General features: G+C 43.9%; 1 protein-coding gene across 4 annotated transcripts in view; it reads left to right on the top strand.

Annotated features, from left to right (window-relative positions):
- The window catches only part of EIF2B3 (eukaryotic translation initiation factor 2B subunit gamma), a 132,857-nt gene extending 117,901 nt beyond the window's left edge, over window positions 1–14,956 (top strand). For all 4 annotated transcript variants that reach the window (XM_042950875.1, XM_042950876.1, XM_042950877.1 and 1 more), the window contains exons 11-12: window positions 7,979–8,082; window positions 14,780–14,956. In XM_042950875.1, coding sequence (XP_042806809.1) covers window positions 7,979–8,082; window positions 14,780–14,832 — 157 coding nt within the window. In that variant the 3' untranslated portion in view covers window positions 14,833–14,956. The remainder of the gene's footprint in view (window positions 1–7,978; window positions 8,083–14,779) is intronic.
- Window positions 14,957–20,050: the final 5,094 nt, after the last annotated feature.

Here is a 20,050-nt window from a genome sequence, read left to right as displayed (position 1 = left end):
AATAATAATAAAAAAACTAAACTACCCCATAGATTTATTGGGCGTACTAAGTTAATAGACATAAAGCACTTAGAATAGAACTTGGACGTAGAGTGTTAGCTCTCATTTGTTTATCATCGTCGACATCATCATTACTGTATCTCATTTCAGAGGTGGCATGTTGCCAGTGTTGTCTTCCTTTTTTTTTTTAACGTTTATTTTTGAGAGAGAGACAGAGTGAAACTGGGGGCAGAGAGAGAGGGAGACACAGAATCTGAAGTGGGCTCCAGGCTCTGAGCTGTGAGCACAGAGCCTGATGTGGGGCTCGAACTCAGGAGCAGTGAGATCATGACCTGAGCCAAAGTCGGACACTCAACTGACTGAGCCACTGAGGCACCTCCCCGCCAGTGTTGTCTTCCTAAAGGAGATCTCTGATCATGTCCCTGTTCTGTTCAAAAACTGTTTTTGAGGGGCGCCTGGGTGGCTCAGTTGGTTAAGCGCCAGACTCTTGATTTTGGCCCAAGTCCTGATCCCAGGGTCATGGGATCAGGCCCCATGTCAGGCTCTGCACTGGGCATGGAGCTTGTTTAAGATTCTCTCTCTCTGCTTCTACCCCACTCACACGCACACTTTCACACACTCTCTCTCTCAAATAAATAACAATTTAAAAAAACTTTTTTTGAAGACTCCCCATTACCTTTAGAATAAAGTTTGAATTTCCAGGTTTTTCATGATCTAGGTCCAACACTGAGTCCTGGAATGTTAGTGACATAGGGCCTTAGAAGTCACCCTGCTCCACTCCTGCATTTTTACAGATGGGCAAATTGTGGAATTCTAGATTTTCTTCTCATTGCACTCCTGCTACTCCATGTCTCATTCCAGATTCATGCATGAAACTGACAGGCATCACCATTCTCTCAAAAACAAGAACCACACTTGCCTTTATCCATTTGATCACCTAATTCCAGAGTAGCTCATGAGGCTTTGTAACTTCCACTCTGTCTCATCATGCCTCAGACCTTCCAGGGAAGACAGTGCCATAACTTTCCCATTTGCTCTAATTAGCACCCTCTCCCTCCCCTCCAGTGGGTGGGCAGACAAAGGAGCAGCTCTCTGGCACCTCTTTAAAGTCCAGTGTTGGTGTCCTGAATTGACATTAAGAGACTTGGTGAGGGAACCAAGGTTCCCTAAGAAACTCCAACTTGCGTATATGAGAAAAATTCATAGAAAATACCTAGCATAATATCCTAGAGTCAGTTGCTATTTTGGAGGAGGTATCATCTTGAATGGCCTTATAAGCTAGGGAAACAATAAAGGTTTAGATGGTGGTGGCTGCTATTTTTTTTTTTTTTTTTTTTCAACTAAAAAAGTTGAGGCAGCCCACATGAAGCTAATGACTAGGGAGACCATTAGAGATTACCCAATCTGGTAAATTAGCTCCTGGTGATAAGATCAGACATCCTGCATCCCATATGAACCTTTTTCCATTATTTTCAGGTCATTTAGTTTTAATTAGTTATAGTAAATTTGGGAAAAGTAACTAAATTGCAGTTGCGTGAGACTGTTACCCTGCTGCTATTACATCTGGACTGAGTGGCAAAGTAGGAGCATGAATTCGTCCAGAAGGCAGTTTCTGATATTCCTAGCTTGCTTGTCTCTGCCAGCAGTTGTGAGTTGCTGAGGCTTTCTGGACAGTGGCTTAGACATCTGCCCGAGGTCCTCAAAGCTTGAGAGATGCTAATAGGACCACCTTGGCGAAGGTGTAGGTGAGACTATGCAGAGAAGGGTCCTGTCTTTCTCATTTTCAGTTTCTGGTAGAAATTCCAAGTTCTATGACAGCTGATGCCCAGCAACCCAAAGTCGATAGTTAAAACTTCATTATCCAGGCTTTGGTGTCAGTTCTGTGTTCTGTGTCTTGGCTCTCTGGTCCTGAGCAACATCTTCTGCATTTCCTCCTAGTCCAAGGTGAATGACCCAAGCAACAGTGTAAGGTAGTTCCTTCACATGCAGGCAGGCCAGGGAGCCAAATTTTCACCTAGGTTTTCCATGCTTTATGCAAGCAGCAAGTGCAGCCCTCAGACCCAAACAATATATTATCGCTTCTCATTGTTACCCTGAGTGTCTTCTTCACCTGTACTCACTGACTACCCTGCTCACTGGGTCCCTTACTTTTCTTTTTTTTCCTTATTCCTGACATTCACTCTGCCTGAATTGCCTCTCTCTGAAGATCTTTACCTGTAGGAAATCCTCCTACTCATCTTTCAAGGTCCAATACATTTTCCACCTCCTCCATGCAGCCTTGAATTGTTCTAGCCAGAAATTGTTTCCTCCGCTTCCGTGTTCCCTGTGCACCCATACACTTCATTTATGTTCGTGTGCTGTTTAGTGCACCTTTCTTTTTTCCTCAACTAGACTGTAAATTCATTGAACACAGAAGTAGTTCTTATATACCTTTGTATCTCTTAATTTCTAATACTGTACTTTATATACCTTGTAAGTATTTACTGAATGAAAAATAGAAGTCCCTGATTTAACCTCCCCTACTATATAATTGGCTGAGTATATGTCCAGAGAGCCATGTCTACTTCTAGAAAAAATAATGGAGTACTTCACTCCTTGAAATTCAACAAAATAAAAACAAACAAAACCAGAAAAGGAAGCTTCATCCATAATAAAACTAGATAATACCACATACCTGTACACAGACTAAAGACTATCTGCCAGACACAATGGAATGTAGATCAGATCCAAAGAAAAGACCAAAATTCAACCAGCATAACAAATAAGGGCATGGGCAAACCAGAGGGAAATTGGCAAACACATCTTTTGCAAAATCTCAGGGCACATAGGAGGGAGAAAATCAAGCTGGCCTTGGACTTTCCTGTGACCACATTTAAGACAACATTTAAGTAAGACAACATTTAGAAAATTTGGAGGGAAACGATTAAGACCTAAGAATCCTAGAGTTAGTCAAATTATGGTTGAAATATAAAATCATAAAAAATACTCCAGGCCTCTGGAGATGTGTCACCCATGAACCCTCTGGAAAACTCTACTTGAAGAAATAATACAGCCAAGTAAGAAATGAAACAAAATATTAACAAATGGGTAGGAGGAGTATAAAAGTGAACTCCCTTAAACATAAAATTAAGTCTGTGGTAATTAGAGTTGCAAAAGGACCGTGACTGTTAGAAGAATTTTTTCCATGTTTCTTCAGTAACAGTCTTGAAAATACCAACTTACGAAACTTTGGGAAGATCCCCTGGACTTAAAGGGGCTCCTTAAGACTTTTGATTCACTCTTTGCCTTTGGACTAAACCCATCTTCTTAGATCTTCTTAGATGGAGAATACTACAGCTTAATTCTTTGAGGTTGTTACTTTGTTAACCGTGATTTCCCCCAAACCCTTCTTTTTCTTAGCCTCTGTTTAGGGAATATAAGGACTTAGATTTCTTAGGAGGGAGACATTTCTCACCACTAAACCTTTATATGGTAAAGCGACACACATAGAACTAAAGGGAGAAAATTTTCAGCTTGCTTGCTGGGGCCAATACAGTTTCATTTAGAGGACCAAAAGCAAGATTGACCAGAGAAAAGAAGAAGGTGAGAGATTTCTTTAAGCATTATGTCTTATTACATGAATTAACCTGGATAAATCTCACAAATGTGATGTTGAAGGGGGAAAAAAGCAAGTTTGGCATTTATAAAAAATTTTAAAACATGAAAAAAATACTATATATTGTCTACTAATACAGACTTTTTTTCTGTGCCTGAAATAGTTCATTAAAAATAACACAGAGGTGCCCGGGTGACTCAGTCGGTTAAGCGTCTGACTTTGGCTCAGGTCACGATCTCACGGTTCGTGGATTCGAGCCCCGAGTCAGACTCTGTGCTGATAGCTTGGAGCCTGGAGCCTGTTTCGGATTCTGTGTCTCCCTCTCTCTCTACCCCTCCCCCACTCACACTCTGTCTCTCCCAAAAATAAACATTAATTTTTTTTAAAATACAAAAAATAATTATACATGATTCTTCATCTAGACAGACTCCTGGATGAGGGCCCCTTGGGCTAAGGTTAGGAGGCTCTTGCCTTTTGGGGAAATATGGGTGACTCAACCATAATCTTTGGACTCAAGTAGTGAACCTTTGGGTTTAGTCACATGCCTAGAAAAACTACATATATCTCCAGTTCCATACTCTTTTCTCACCCAAGGCTATCAGTAAGTTTAGAAAGCCTACCAGCTTATCTCCAGAGCAGAACCTGCCTGTCCTTAAAGTTACTGAAAAATTTCATGGCTTTTTACCAAATACTACCCAGTCACCAGCTGAGTCCGACAATGGAGTCACTTAATCACTGTGTAGGCTTGGGCACATTGCTATTATAACTTCTGTAAGCCTCAAGTTTCTCTGTAAAAATTAGAATAAACACCACTATCCCTGCAGGCTTGCTAAAAAGATTAAGTTACACAATGAACATAAAATGTTTTGTGTAATGACTGAGATATATTAGACAATAGAGTTATGTGAGTTCCCTTTCCTTCTGTAATAAAGTGAAGAAAGTTCTAACTAAAGCCAGAAGAGGAACTAGAATTTGGAGGCCTTCTTGCTTCCCAGACCAGGGCTTCTTCCTTATGTCATATGCCACAACATGGTGTGGCAGTGTACCTGGCCAAGCAGTGATCTACAGATCTTCCAAAGACCTCTGTTTTTCTCATGGTCTCTTTTCCACTGAAGCATTAGCATTTTCAGGGTAATTTCCCAAAGCCTGCAGTTTTGCTTAAAATTTAACCCCACCAAGTAGAAGTGAGAACCAAAACTCCATTAATAGTAGCCATGTCTCAACAGCTTCTTAGAAAACACAACCAGGGGCTCCTGGATGGCTCAGTCAGTTGAGCATCCGACTCTTGATTTCAGCCCAGGTTCATGAGTTCAAGCCCCACATGAGGCTCTGCACTAAGAGCAGAGCCTGCTTGGGATTCTTTCTCCCTCTCTGCCTCTCTCAAAGTAAATACATTGTATTTTTTAAAAAAAGATTCTTTCTGCCCCTCTCCCCCACTCATGTTCTCTCCCTCTCTCTCTCTCAGTAGGTAGGTAGGTAGGTAACCGGTAGGCAGATAGAAAGAGGGAAGGAAGGAAGGAAGGAAGGAAGGAAGGAAGGAAGGAAGGAAGGAGAAGAGAGGACAGGAAGAAGGAGGGAGGGTGAGAGGGAGGGAGGGAGGGAGGGAGGAAGGAAGGAAGGAAGGAAGGAAGGAAGGAAGGAAGGAAGGAAATTAGACACAACCAGGTATTAGCACAGCAGAGTCTTCAGTATCAAGCTGAGACTTAAAACTAAGTTGCAAAAACTGTTGTTTCCATGTTGGGGCCAGTTCTTTTCTTCAGCTGTAGAGGAAGTCACCTCCACTCCACTTTATGCACCGAGCAGAAAAGGCAAAGCCATTATTGTAGATTGGCAACATTTGATATAGTAGTATTAGTCCTTCCTCTCTGGCATGAGCACAATTCCAATAAAATCCTTAATCTTGGAATTTCTTTCTAGACAGGTGGAAAAGTCTGTCCGGACAAGCTATATTGGCTTGACATTTTTTCCAGAGTACCTCAGCCTTGCTAATGGAAGTGACTTGTGACTGCAGCAGTGCTAATAGGAAACAGTTGAAGAAACAAATGGCAGAAAAGAACTTTACACTCACCAAGCATTTTGTCACGTGTTCATCTCAAATCATTCCATAGATCCACTGACCAAGAGCTTCAGGAGAGCACCCAACTTCTTTATATAATCAACCCACTTTTCCCATCACATCTGCAGACTCTACAGTGGTAGTTTATGTGTCTCAGAGGGAGTTAAACACAAATTAGATGAGAAAAGGTTCCTGAATACCTCAATCATACCTGTTAGACGTAAGGAGAACCCAGGCTATCCATTGCTGTGGAAATCTGACCTCAGTCAATCTAGCCTCTTCCTTCCAGGAATGGTTCCCACTTACATCCCAAATTCCAAAATAGCCATGTAGTAGTCTCTAATTATGGCTGCTTGAATTCCTCTTGGCTTTCTTGTCTGCTGACTATATTTACCCCTTGCCTAGCTCCAGAGCATGCCTTCTCAGGATCTTACACTTCTGAGCAGAAGGCATCCGCCTGCTCCCATTTTAGAGAAAAAAAAAAGACTTTTCAGTGGCAAACTAGTAGCCAATTGTAAGCCTGCTTTGTCCCAGCAGCCTGTGTTTCTGAAGCTTTCTATACTTCCGCACTATTCTTTTTGGGGGAATTTTCATCAAGAAGCAGGAGCCACCCTAACTGCTAACTGAACTGCTTTACCCAGAACAGAAGGAAAGTAGGTTTTGGAAGGCCCCTTGATACATACCCACTGAGTGTATCCTGATTTTTTTTTTTTATTTATTTTTTTTTTTTTTTAGTGTATCCTGAATTTGAGCCAAAAAAACAAATACTGTCTGCCCATCTTTAGCCCATACCACAGAGGTGCTGTGGCTTTGGCCTTTTGCTGCTTTCTGACAGGCTTTAACCTTCCAAAAAATAGAGATAAAGAAGACTCTGGAATGCCATAAACTGCTAGAATTCCTTTTTTGCATTTTACTAAAGTTTTGGCATTTGGCAAGAATTTTTTTTAATGGCCTGTGCATTAATAGTTTCAGTCCTTGGAATGTCCTCCTCCCTAGCCCCAATGCTTCTTGGGTTGCGTGAGGATTTTTCCTTAGTTAGTGTTTTGTTTTGTCTTGTTTTGTTTTGTTTAAATAGATGCCCATACCCTTCCTCCTCACCTTCCTTCTCCCCTCCAGTTGCCCACTTCTGACTCTTTAGGGTACTGAATATTCAGTGCCCTGTTAGGGCAGAGCCCCTCCTTCCACAGAGACATTTGGCTCAGAAAAACAACTTGGCAGTTCGAAGCTTCCTCCAGTCTTTGCTCCCCTTAATGTTTGTATAGCGTTATGATTAAATGTATGGCTTCTGGAGTCAGGCAGATCTAGATTTGAATCTGCTACTTGGCAATTATGTGGTTTTGGGTAAATGGTTTAACTTCTCTAAAAATGTGGTTGTTATTTTTACTGCATCAGAGGTAAAAATGATAACTCCCAGGATCATCTAGGAAGCTTTTTTTTTCTAATTAAATACATAAAGCCTGTATCCCAGACCTACCAAAAAGATTGATGGAGGCCAGGATGATGAGGGTGTTTTTGTTTGTTATTTTTTATGCTGCCCAGGTGATTAAATGACTAGATCTGTAAGTCCCTCCTATAATGTACATAGAGTATTTAACACAGCAGCTAGCATAGAGTAGGTATGCAACACATGCTAGTGAAGATTTTCAGAAGGACCTCTACTCCCACCCACTAGTCTTTAGGAGCCAGAAAGATGCTCTTTAAATACATTCAAATGCTACGACCCAGAGGTACTACTCTTGAGAGTGGCTTTAGGATCTGGAGTAGTCTTTGATATGGCATGGAGCTAGTTTAAAAAAACATTGTTTTTTTGTTTTTTGGGTTCTTTTAAATGAGTATGGTTTTGATTAATCAGAGTCTGTAGTGAGAGCTGTGGGATACCTATTGTTTCCATAGCTGACCTCCTAGGAGGATTCATAGGATTTAAGCCTTAGATGAAATTTGGAATATATTCCCAGATGAGAAGCAAGAGTGATGGGTCAGCCCAGGGACTAGTGCCAGCTTCCACTCCCCAGAACAAATAAGGAGAGATCCAATAAAATTTAGACCTCCAGGTGTGGCATGTCTAAAGAAATCACAGCGTCTTCTGTTTTCAAGCCCTAGTGGGGAAGATCATTACAAGCATATCTGAACTCTGGACTTTGCTAAAGCCAGGTCCTCCCTTGGTCCAGCTGAGCATTCTCTCTTCTATTGACAACTTGAGGCATGTAGCCATTAACCGAACAAACCGGCCATTCCTAGCCTATGAATGAGCCAGAACCCCCAACCCACAAGGGTAAGGATGGTGATGAGAGCCATGGGCACTCTTTAACTTGGCTGCTCTGTTACAGAAGCAGCATCCAGGGGAGCATCATCTGCAACAATGCTGTGATCGAGAAGGGAACGGACATCAAGAACTGCCTAATTGGAAGTGGCCAGAGGATTGAAGCCAAAGGTAAACCAAATTACAATCATAGATGCCATTTTTTACCTAGTGCTTAGTGCTGGTGACAATAAGGGAACAAGCACATGCATACTCTGCAGGTGAGAACATGAATCGATAAAGCCATCTTTGGAGAGGAATTGACATTGTCGTCAAACGTTTTAACTTTGATTTAACAGTTCCCTTTTTAGGAATTTATCTTACCAATAAGCTCATAAATGTATGCAGCCTTACTATCAAAAATTTTCAAACATACCAAAAAGATCTAATGGCCCAGATTAGCACCAATACTTTATGATGGCTCTTGAGGGACACCTGGATGGTGCAGTCAGTTAAGCATCCAACTCTTGGTTTCAGCTCAGGTCATGATCTCATGGTTCGTGGATTCATGCCCCACATTGGGCTGTATGCTGACAGTGTGGAGCCTGCATGGGATTCTGTCTCCCTCTCTCTCTGCCCCTCCCCCACTTGTGCATGCTCGCTCGCTCGCTCTAAAAATAAATAAACCTTAAAATAATAAACTTTTTAAAAAGTTAAAAAAAAAAAAAAGAAAGACTGGTATTTTTAGTTCAATTAATGGCAGACACATTCTACCCAGTGTCTCACCAGAGAAACTTCAAGCAGGAGTATTAGTCAACAGCAGCACCACAGCTATTGGTATTTTCTTCTGTGATCGTATGCACGGTGTGAGGGCTGGCATACAAACTTAAATTCCAACACTGGCAGCATGGATGGCATTGCCCTACTGGAAGGCCATTGGCTAACAGCTAGCTGTTGTGTATAGCTTTGAAATGTTCTCACATATACTGTCTTATTGGATTCTCATAAAAACCCTGTGAGGTAGGGATTCATTATTGACCCATTTGGTGAAATGGAAACTGAGACTTAGAAAAGTTGAAGTGTAGGGCACTCAGTTAGTTAAATATCTGACTCTTGATTTTGGCTCAGGTCATAATCTCACAGTTCATGGGATTGAGCCCTGCACCAGGCTCTGCACTGACAGTGCGAAGTCTACTTGGGATTCTCTCTCCCACTCTCTGCCCCTCCTCCATTCATGCAAGTGCTCTCTTTCTCTCTCAAAATAAATAAATAAACATTTAAAAAAAAAAGAGAGAAAGAAAAATTGAAATTAACCCAAGGTATGTAGCTAGTAAATGACAAAACTGGTTCTTCAACCTAAATTATTGCCAGATAGCCTCCAAAAAGACCAGAGAAAGAAGCCACTCCTGGCTTACCCAGCAGAATTTGATCAGTGATACACCTTTTCTCCCTTTAGTCCTTTTTCCATATTGGAAAAATACATTTGGCCTCCATATCCCAGCTCTTTCTGATCTTCAGGAGCCCCAGATCCTGATTTTTTCTCCTGCTCAACATACCAGCTCACTCAGGCCTACCCTTAGGTTACGGAGAAACTTCTTTCTTGAGCAGATGGGGCCTGTTGGTAATTTCTTTAAAATAGGATTCAGGGGAGCCTGGGTGGCTCAGTCAGTTAAGCCTCTGACTCTTAGTTTTGGCTCAGGTCATGATCTCTTGGTTTCAGGAGTTCAGGCTCGTGCTCTGGCAGCACGGAGCCTGCTTGGGATTCTCTCTCCCTCTGTCTCTCTGCCTCTCCCCCACTCGCAGTGTCTCTGTCTCTCAAATAAATTCATTAATTAAAAAGTAATAATAATAAGATAAATAAAATAAAACAAGATTCAGAACACCCAGCCTTTTCTCTAACTCCATGGGAAGCCCTTGGAAATGGTCCCCAGAGTTTCAAAAGCAGCTTGTCTGTGGAGCTGCTTTTTTATCCTGTCCTCTCCCTGTCACCTCATTGCATTTCTCTGTGTGCTTTGTTCTGTTCTCTTTGGATTTGTAGCCCTGAACAATGTTTCTTCCACCTCCTTCCTGCTTCTTTGTCTTTGTAAATTCTCCCCTGCTCAGCAAAAAGTAGAAGCATCCTCCAGTACTTTCTTCTTTCAGCCCCTCCTGGAGCCAGGAATTGCTTCCTTCTGTGGTTTTTAAGAGTTTAGATTCCATAGGCATATTTGAATGTATGAACTCCATTTGCCACCACCCTAGAGGATCCCTCCCTTCTTGTGTGCTGGAACCTGGAACCTCACAGTTTCTGCTGCTTCTCCCCGTTTCCAACAAAGTAATGGGGCTCCTTTCTTTTACTCTGCAAGGACCCTTTCCATTCTGTGTTCATAATGTATACATGACAACTGAATGCCAGATACTTAGGCTTTGAGTCATTGCATCTCCCATCAGGGAGCACAAGGCTGGGCTAGCCAAACTCCTAAGATGTCATGGGCTTTAGTGTCCCATGGACTTTTTGGCTCCAACACTGTGTGTTCCCATTTTAGCAAGGAAGCCCCTTAATGGTTGAAAGAGAGGTGGCCAGGGAAGTCATCTGGACTCTAAAATACAGAACCTTAACACTTCCCGCTCTGTTTTCTATGCTGGATGGACTGATGTATCCAGCACAATAGTCAGTGCCTTCCTGCCACAGGTACTCCTGGCCAGTCACCAATTCCCACTGTTACTTTTCTTTGCAGTTGAGCCATGTGGAGAAAGAAAATCCATAACCATTAGTGCAGCACTCGAGACCTGTTACTGTAGATGATGCAGACAAACATCAACAACTCAGGTCCTCAGCAACAAACAGCTCAGTAGATGGCAGAGTCCCTAAGTCAGTCTTCCTCACCTGGAGGGATTTTAGAATAAAATATTCATCCTCAGAAGTAATGCTATCCTCTCTCCAGATTTCGATTGTTTTCATACCACAGAGTCACTACATCTATAATAGTCTTATACCCCCAAAATGTGACTTTTACAACCAGTATAGCCCTCTTCACTACCAGCAGAACACGCCCTTTTCTAACAAAACTCTGGCTTTTCTTACCCCCACCCCAGCATACTCAGTTAATGAGATTATCTCTGGCAAAAATCCTGGCAGTCTACTTTGATCTCCTGCTCAAGCCAGTAGAAAAGCCACAGCCAACAAAGTCAAAACCTGGGAGACTCTAACTGGAGACTTCATCTGAGTCTCTTCTTATTGTCAGTGAGATAACTTGGATCTCTTCCCTGTGATCACAGTGATTTGTCCCCTGGCCATGAAAGTAAAACCTGATGGGTACATAGGTCAAGTCCTGGCTAGTGGGAATCCTTCCCAGCTTCCCAGCAGTGCAGCTTTTCCATATTCAACTTGTCATTCCCTTCAGTCCCATTGGTTTCTCCTCAACTTGCCAGCCTTCCTTTGTACTCTCAGGGAAGGATCCTTAGGATCTTAGGATCTTTCCCAACCTGATTCCAGCCCAGAACTTTTCCAGTGTGTTTACTGAAGTCAGCTTCCAACCCTGGCCAAGCATAACTAGTACTGCTTGTTGCTTCCCTCCAGGTTTCCTCTGCCTTACTGAATCCCTGTGAAAATTCAGCTGCCCCCAAAATGCCAGATCTAGTCTCTCTTCCCTGAATCCCAGTGAGCAAGACTTCTCCCACCCCCCGGCCACGAGCAGACCAGAGGGTAGAGCTGAAAGTAGGGAGAGCAGGTCAAAGAAAGCTCAGGTGTTTGTTTGGAGCCTGGCAGAGCAGAAGGCGTTGTCTGCCCCATCCAAGCACTTCATTTGCCCTTCTTGTGTCAGTTATGCTCTCTGTGACAAAGAGGTTGGGGGCCTTGTCCTGTATATGCTCCTTGTCCTACATCTGTACTTTCACATAACCCCCAAAACATACATGCATTCAGCAACTACTACTGCCTCCTATATTCTAGGCTATGATAGGCTAGAGGTATAAAGATGAATAAGATTTGCCTCTTGCTGTCCAGCTGCCCCCAGTAGAGAAACAGACAAAGAAATAAGTATAGAAAAGTTTCACAGGTATGATGGTAAGAGACTATAAGGGTTAATTAAAGACATAGAAATCGGTCAGTTCTTGACACAAGGAAGGAATTAAAACTAAATCTTGAAATTCTGGGCTATTTATCAAATACACAAAAGGGAAGAACCTCTCAAGCAAAGGGGAACCAGGTAAGCAAGCAAGCATTTGAAGGCAAAAAACAATCCAGTGTTGGAAACTGCAACTCATTTGGAAAATCTAGAACATAGGGTACAAGGGAGATATAGCAAGAAACAAAGCTGAAAAGGTGGGTGGATCAGAGGGCATGTCTGAATTCTTAAGGTCTCTAAAGCTCCAGTCAGAAACCCCCTTCAAGGCTCCAGGCCATGGGCAATATGAACAGACCCAAACAGGTCTCTACCAAGCTTAGTCCCATCATCAAGGGTCTTCATTTTGCTGCACCAAAGCCTTCTGAGACTGAAGGAGAGCTTCAGGAAAGCCAATGTTTCTGCCTTACCTATCAGGGTCACATTCAAGCTCCCAAGTGTTACAAGAAACATGTTGGACCTGTAGAAGCCATGGGAAGCTTGCCCAGAAAGAATCCATTTTCAGCCAACTGGTCAGCCTTTTCTGTCTGAGCCAACAGAGGACTGGAAAACTTTCCTGTGTCGTGCATCTGCCCCATACCTCTAGGAAATAAGAGATAGCATGACCCTGGTTACCCTATCCCTTCCAGACTGTTGATTCACTCCCTCTGTTCTATAGCTCTTATTCCTTGAAAACTAACACTTTTCTTCCCTTTCACTCCATCACTGGTCAGCTTCTGTGATGCTCCCCTTTTAAATATATTGAAAGTTCATAGTCTTCCTCTGTGCTCCTTCTCTTCTTCTAAGTGTCTTGTCTTGGACAACTTAAACTCACCTTTAAAATTCCTTGATCTTCTCTACTCTACTAGCCTTCATCTCCTTTCAATGTTAACTCTCCACTTAGTAACGATACCCTATCCTTATCATTACCCAAAGCCTCTGAAATCTTTCCTGTGCAAGTAGCTGTGCTAGACACTGGGGTATGAAAACAAATACTGACCCTACCCTTGAGATTCTTAGAGTGAAGTAGAAAGAATGACATAATGATGTAGAGACAGAGATATGTATCAGGTAGTGTTTTCACAAAACAGGAAAAGGATAGTATGGAAGGGAAAGCATCAAATAGTGGAGGTGCTTGATTAGGGCATTTAGGGTGAGAATGTGATGGGATGAGGGGAAGAAAGGCATTCTAGACAGAGGGAACAGCCTGTGTAGAGGTCTAGCCATACAAAACGTATGGCTTACAGGGATAAGTGGAGAATGGTGGAACATGAAGCTGGAGGGGTAGGCAAGGATCAGGTCATGGGTTTGGACTTTACAAAATAATGGCCACTGCTTAGCAAGCACTTGATGATTCTGTAAGTCATTGAATCTTCATAAAAACTCTATGGTGGTGGGGCATCTGGGTGGCTCAGTCGGTTAAGCATCCAACTTCGGCTCAGGTCATGATCTCACAGTTCGTGAGTTCAAGCCCCACATCAGGCTCTATGCTGACAGCTTGGAACCTGGAGCCTGCTTCAGATTCTATGTCTCTCTCTCTGTCTCTCTCTCTCTCTGCCCCTCCCTGGCTCGCACTGTCTCTCTCTCTCAAAAATTATTGGAAAGTATTATTTCCATGCTACATGTGAGGCGTCTCCCTTTCTCCTTTGGATATCTCCATTTATTTCTATTTATTTATTTTTTCAACATTTATTTTTGAGAGACAAAGACAGAGCACAAGCAGGGGAGGGGCAGAGAGAGAGAGATACAGAATCCGAAGCAGGCTCCAGGCTCTGACCTGTCAGCACAGAGTCCGACGTGGGGCTTGAACCCACGAACCATGAGATCATGACCTGAGCCAAAGTCGGATGTTTAACTGACTGAGCCACCCAGGCGCCCCTGGATATCTCCGTTAACCATTCAACGTTATTTCTTCTCACCCTTTTCCCCCACTTCCTATCCTCTGGCCACACCACAGGATTTCATATTCCCCTATCTTATATCTTTATACCTTTGCTCATGTTGTTCCAACAGCCTGGAATGCTTTTCCTTTGATACACTGCCTGAAAAAACTATATTCATCCTTTAAAACCCAACTCCAGGGGTACCTGGGTGGCTGTTGGTTAAGCATCCAACTCTTGATTTCAGCTCAGGTCATGGTCTCACAGTTTGTGAGTTCAAGCCCCCCGTGCACTGAAAGTACAGAGCCTCCATGGGACTCTCTCTCTCCCTCTCTCTCTTTCTACCTCCCCTGCTTGCACTCTGTCTCTCTCTTTCTCTCACGCTCTCAAATAAATAAGCTTTACACACACACACACACACACACACACACACACACACACACACACAAAATGTTTTAAAAATAAAAAGACCCAACTCCAGTTCCCCTCCTATGTGAGGTCTCCCAGAAGCTAACTGTATAAAGAATCAGTCCCTTCTTCCTGTGTAGGAAGATGCTGCCTCTCCTATAATCCCTTTGGCAAGGTGTACTTCCAAGATCTTCTCAAGAGCAGAGCCACATAGAGGAATACGTGTTTATGAACATAGAAATCAGAAATAATTTGGTTTGGTTTGGGGCGCCTGGGTGGCTTAGTCAGTTAAGCATCCGACTCTTGATCTTGGCTCAAGTCATGATCTCAGTTCATGAGATCAAGCCCTGCATCAGGCTCTACACTGAGTGTGGAGCCTGCTTGGGATTCTCTCTGTCTCTGTCTCTGTCTCTCTCCGCTTGCCCCACTCACATGTGCTCCCTCTCTCAAAAAAATAAATAATTTGGTTTGAAATGACACCTTTACTGCAAGTTCTCAAACAACATTTTTCTTTTGCAGCCAAACGAATGAACGAGGTGATCGTGGGGAGTGACCAGCTCATGGAGATCTGAGTTCTGAAAAGTTGGACTCCTTTCTCTTGGCCCCCAGAACTACAGATGTTGGCTGGCCCACCTGTTTGACTCTGTATTTATTTCCCAATAAAGAAGTGCTCCCATGGGGCACTTGGCTGGCTCAGTCGGTAGAGCATGAGGCTCTTGTTCTCAAGGTTCCGAGTTTGAGCCCCACATTGGGTGTAGAGTTTACTTAAATAAACTTAAAAAAGAGAGAGAAGGGCTCCCAAAGGCATGGTGGAGACTTGTGGGGTAGTCCCAAGCTCCATATCAGGTGGGCTCCAGGGATACACAGTGTGCGTTCATGAGTCACATGGGAAAAAAAAACATCTAGAGCCAGTGTGTAGCTAGCTCTTGTGTACAGTGGTTATCAAGGGTAAAGCTCCTAGAAGGACTGCTTTCTTACTGGCTGGCCCAGCCTCGTCCATAAAAGTATCTGCTTACTGAAAGGACTTGGGAGTATTTCAGTTCCTGACCCTAATCAGGCTTTCTAGACCCATAGGCATAGCTGCTGACAGTGCCACCTCTGTACATCAAGCTCCTTCTACAGTTGCCGATTTGGGCAGCGTGGCCCCTAGTCCTCAGCCCATGACTTACTGCTGTGTTCCCATACCTGCCACACAGATTCCCAGCCCCTGCCACCACCCCACCCCCAGCCTCACCTGCCATTCACTCCCCACCTCCCAGTCTCTAGGCAGTTTCTCCAGGTCAACTGTTACCTTTTGGAGACTCAAAATAAGCAGGAGACAGCCCTGGCCTAGCCGACAAGCCTAACTCCACTGGTTTTAGTGGATGCAAGAGCAATAAGAGAAAGCCATGGTCTGTGAAGCCAGACAGACTCCTTCTCACCTTCCCTCAGTGAGGAGAAGACTAAAGTCTGTCCAACCTGGAAAATAAGTGCCAGGAACCTATATCATGGTTGAAATTCTTCCTAATTCTTCTCCAGCTACGCTCCTTTATATCCTAATTATACTGACTCTCCCGCTTCAGATAATTAAGAAGTGAGATTTCCATACTCACAGCCCTTCTGGAATTCTATCCACCTTCCCTTCACCACCCCCACTCCCAAACACACATACACTCTGCTCTTGCCTCTCCCTGCACTACTTTTACAACCTGCAGGTGTTTGGTGGAAGATAAAAGTGGTTCCTGGGGTGGATTTCACCTCCTAGAATTATCAAAGTAAAGGTTTCCCTTGATGTGCTCACTGTGGGTGGCAGTAATTATAAAGAATGATTTGAAATACTGGTTCCTACATCACTTCAAAAATCTGAGGTCTCTAAAGTTCATTTGAGTAATCTTGCCTGAATCTTAGTGCTGTTCTCATTGAACTTGTGAGAGACTAGATGAGCATTTCTACCCTGAAGGATCTCCACCTCCACCAGCCTTCTTGGGAGCTCTAGAGCTCCACGTTCCTACCACTGGCCAGAACAAGGTTCCTGAAAATTTGCCCTAATCAGACAGGAGCTGAAATGGCCCAGTAGAAGTGGTTGAGATGGGTAGGACTGTGGGGAGAGGTGGGGGTAAAGAGCTGTGGCAGTGCCCAGGGTGGTCCCCTTTGGAAACGAAATCTGTAGAGTTCAGCTGATGCTGGATGGAAGAAGACCTGCCCTCTGAAATATTGTTTGGCTTTGGCCAAATCTTGCCTCTCCTCTGTCCCTGTGTTTCCACATCTGCAAAATGGGAAAGTGACTGGATAACTTTTAAAGGATCTTTCCATTCTCAGGTTCTGTCCCCTCTCTGAGCTTTCTGACCCTTGGGATCTGGGTGGCCCAAGAGGCCAGAAAACTGCTTCTTCTGAACAGAAAGGGGGTGAAGCTAGATAGGTTTGGAAGGAAGGGAAGAGAAGGGATTGATTAAACTGTCCTAGAGCCTTCCCAAACCCCTTCCTCATCTTCCCCCACTGAGCCCTTGGAATCCCTGACAGTAAGGTAGAGGAAAGACTTCTCTGCTTTCCCTTGCACAAACCCATGAGCAGGACTTGGAAAGGGGAGCTGGAGAAAACAGGACAAGGTAAGATTTCCCAGGGGAAGGCCTTGCTAAGTTTAAGTCCCAGCTGGGAACAGCCCCCAGCCCAGGACAGTGCTGCTATTGTCTCCAACAACTCCAGGATTGGCTGAATGCCCAAGATGCTTTGATTTCTCTTCCCTTTGCTCTGTTTGTCTGCCAGAAGGCTGGGACCATTTTTGTTTCCTTTTGGCAGCAGCTTACAGAGAGTTTGTATATATCTAAAATATAGTGAGCAACTGAATTTCCACTGCCAGCTACCTCTCTATGAGACAGAAGCCAGAAGAGGCAAGGCAGGTAAGAGAGTTACCTGTTCTGCCTCTCCCAGTGATGCTCCAGGAGGGAAGTGGAAGAGAGAAGGAAGGAGGCTTTCAGTGCCAATCAAGGAGGACTCTGCGGAAGTGTTGAGCAACAAGGGTTCTGGGAGCTTGCCAGGTCAGACAAAATCTGATGTCTACTACTCCAGGAACCCCTCCCCGAGTAACACCTCACCCCCACCTGCTGGCAAGAGTTCCTGAGCCTGTAAGGGGACAGACTGTCAGGACTGCCCTCCAAACTTTTTCCCAAGGTCAGAGGCTGAACTTCTTCCCAGTCCTTCATCACATTAGTCTTCGTATCCCACTCCCATTTATGGAGGTGGGTATTGGGGGGGGTGGGGAGGATGTCTTTAGCCGGAGCCCCAACAACAATCTGGTGGCCCACACAGGCCAGTTTATAAGCTGTTTCTATTTCCAGAGAATTGCAGAGAACATACTTTCTTTATCCACAGCTGTCCCTACCCCTAAAGAGGTAGTAAGCCAGGCCTTTGTATACTGCTTTCTAAATAGTTAAATGTGTCTGAGGAAGGGGGAGTGGGTATGGGAAGGACCACCCAGACACAAGGGCTAGAAAGCTTAGTTCTGATGGAGCTCACAGGGAAGGAAAGAGGCTGAGCAAGAGAACATCTTCTACTTGAAGCTAGGATGACATCCTCAACCTGAGCCATCTGCCACCACCCAGAAGGATTGCATCAGGCTTTTCTGCCATGGATAAATGGGGAGATTCTGCTTTGACTTTCAGTCTCTCTTCTTACTCCACCTTCCAGGTAAAAGGCCATTCTCTGATCTCAGGTTGCAGCCTCTGACACTAGAGACTTGACAGGTGCTATTGGCCTAAAGCTGCCTACAGGGAAGGGGTATACATTCCCAAGTTTGGCCACTAAACATAATGGATGGCAGTGGGGGGGGCCACCAGGGATCCCTGCTTCCCTCCTCTACATCTCAGGGTCACTGACCCTGCCCAGCCCAGATAACAAAAGCCAGCCCAAAGCATGAGTGAGAAGCCTGGGAGAATGCCAAGGAAAGAAGGTCTAACCTAGTTCCTCCTACATGGACCCTACCTACACTGCTTGTCAGCCACATATATTATTTAATTCTTATGTCAATGTCAGAGATTATGTGACTTGCCCAAGATCTCATAAGCAGTAAATGATAGATCCAGACCTTGAACCATGTCTTCTCCTTTTCAATTTGGTCATCTTCCCACCTCTCCCATCCAATCCAAGTTAAACCTCCCTGAGTATTCCAGCTCACAGTGTTTTCCCCTGTGGTCTCTGTGCTCCCTCTTAGACTATGAACTTCTAAAAAGCAGGTACCCTGCAACCCTAGAACTTAGCAAAGGGGTGGACACATAACAGACCTTAAAGGATGTTGTCTCAGTCAGTAATTAGATTTACTCCTTGATGATAATGAATTTAATTAAATGGCTTTTCTCTTTTGTTATTCTTTGGGGAATTTCTCTGGTTTTAATCCAAAACACATTTCCAGGCCCAGTGGAAGTGACACTGAACCAGGCTGTTCCACAGTGAAGCAGGCTTCTTGTAGCGTAAAAAAGACGAGTTTCTACTTCCCTTCCTGTTCCCTGGGGTCTATGGCTTTAGGTTGCTCTGACTGAGCTCAGCTGCACTCAGGAAACCACTTTGTTGGGGAAAAGAAAGGTCATCTTGGAGCTTGGAGCAGCCAGAGGGCACTAGGCCCTGAGTTGGAATGGTTAGAACTGCAGACCAGTTTCTCCCACATTGGTCTTTGGAGTTTGGCAAGAAATTCTCCCAGCAGGCAAGCCCTGCCCTGGAAGCATCCACAGAAATGCTGGACTTCACCATAGTTGTTAGCAATGGTGGGCCTGCGGTGGAAGCAGAGTCCCAAGGCCCAGGCAATTATAAATTTTTCTCTATGGACTTTATGTCTTGCAGAGTCTGGTAAGAAGGAAGGAAGTCTCAAGAGCTACTTACAACAGAGCCTTTCTGCTTGAGTACCCAGCCATACTCAGCTGTTGCCCCAAGAGCAATCCAGGGGCCCATACAGCTAGTTTAGAGACTATTTCTATATCCAGAGAATTCCTGAGGATACATTTTCTTGGATCCTCCTATTCCACCATCTTCCATACACTTTCTTTATCCACAAGAGGATAACAGGGAAGAAGAAAGTGCTATGCACATATGCTGCTTTTTAATGCATAGTTACTACTTGGCCAACAGCATCATACATGTATTGATTCCTCCACTGGCATTTTGCTGGAAGAATGGACCAACAGATGTGGCAAACCAGTTAGGTGGTTCATCCCCTCAGTCTGAAATTTCCCTTTCCCCAGGACTGAGGCTCTGGAAATAATGTTAATTGACACGTTTTCAAAAAGCAGTTTGGCAATGTGTAGCAAGAGCCATAAAAATGTTCATGCTTTTTGACCCAACACCCTCACTTCTGGGAATCTGTCCTAAGGACATTCTCCAAATAATTGATACAAAGACTATGTAGTAACAATGTAATGTTAATGATGTAATGATAAACAAGTCTGGAAGAACTGACCAAGAAATTGGCGGGAGAGAGTAGTGGTTGTGTTAATGAGTTTATTGGAGATTATTTTTCTCTTTTCCAAACTTTATATGTTAGAATATCGATTTTACCCTCCTCTGCCACTCAGGGTTAATCATTCAGAAACCTGGCAGAAACGGTACTCAGGATAGTTGATGAAAGCTTAATAAAGGAACGATTCCGTTTCCAGTCCTTTCCACCCTGGTTTCTCCAACTCGCAGTGATTTACTCAACAATTGAGCACCTACTTATTGTCTAGTTATAAGGAGCACAATGAAAGAAGCAACTACATCAGGCAGAAGTGCGAATCAAGGAAGACTTCAAAGAGAGATGACCGATTCATGTTGTTTTGAAGGTTGTCT

This window comes from Panthera leo, chromosome C1 (assembly GCF_018350215.1).
Source record: "Panthera leo isolate Ple1 chromosome C1, P.leo_Ple1_pat1.1, whole genome shotgun sequence".
In the NCBI taxonomy this organism is placed as follows: domain Eukaryota; kingdom Metazoa; phylum Chordata; class Mammalia; order Carnivora; family Felidae; genus Panthera; species Panthera leo.
This window is presented reverse-complemented; position numbering and strand designations above follow the sequence as displayed.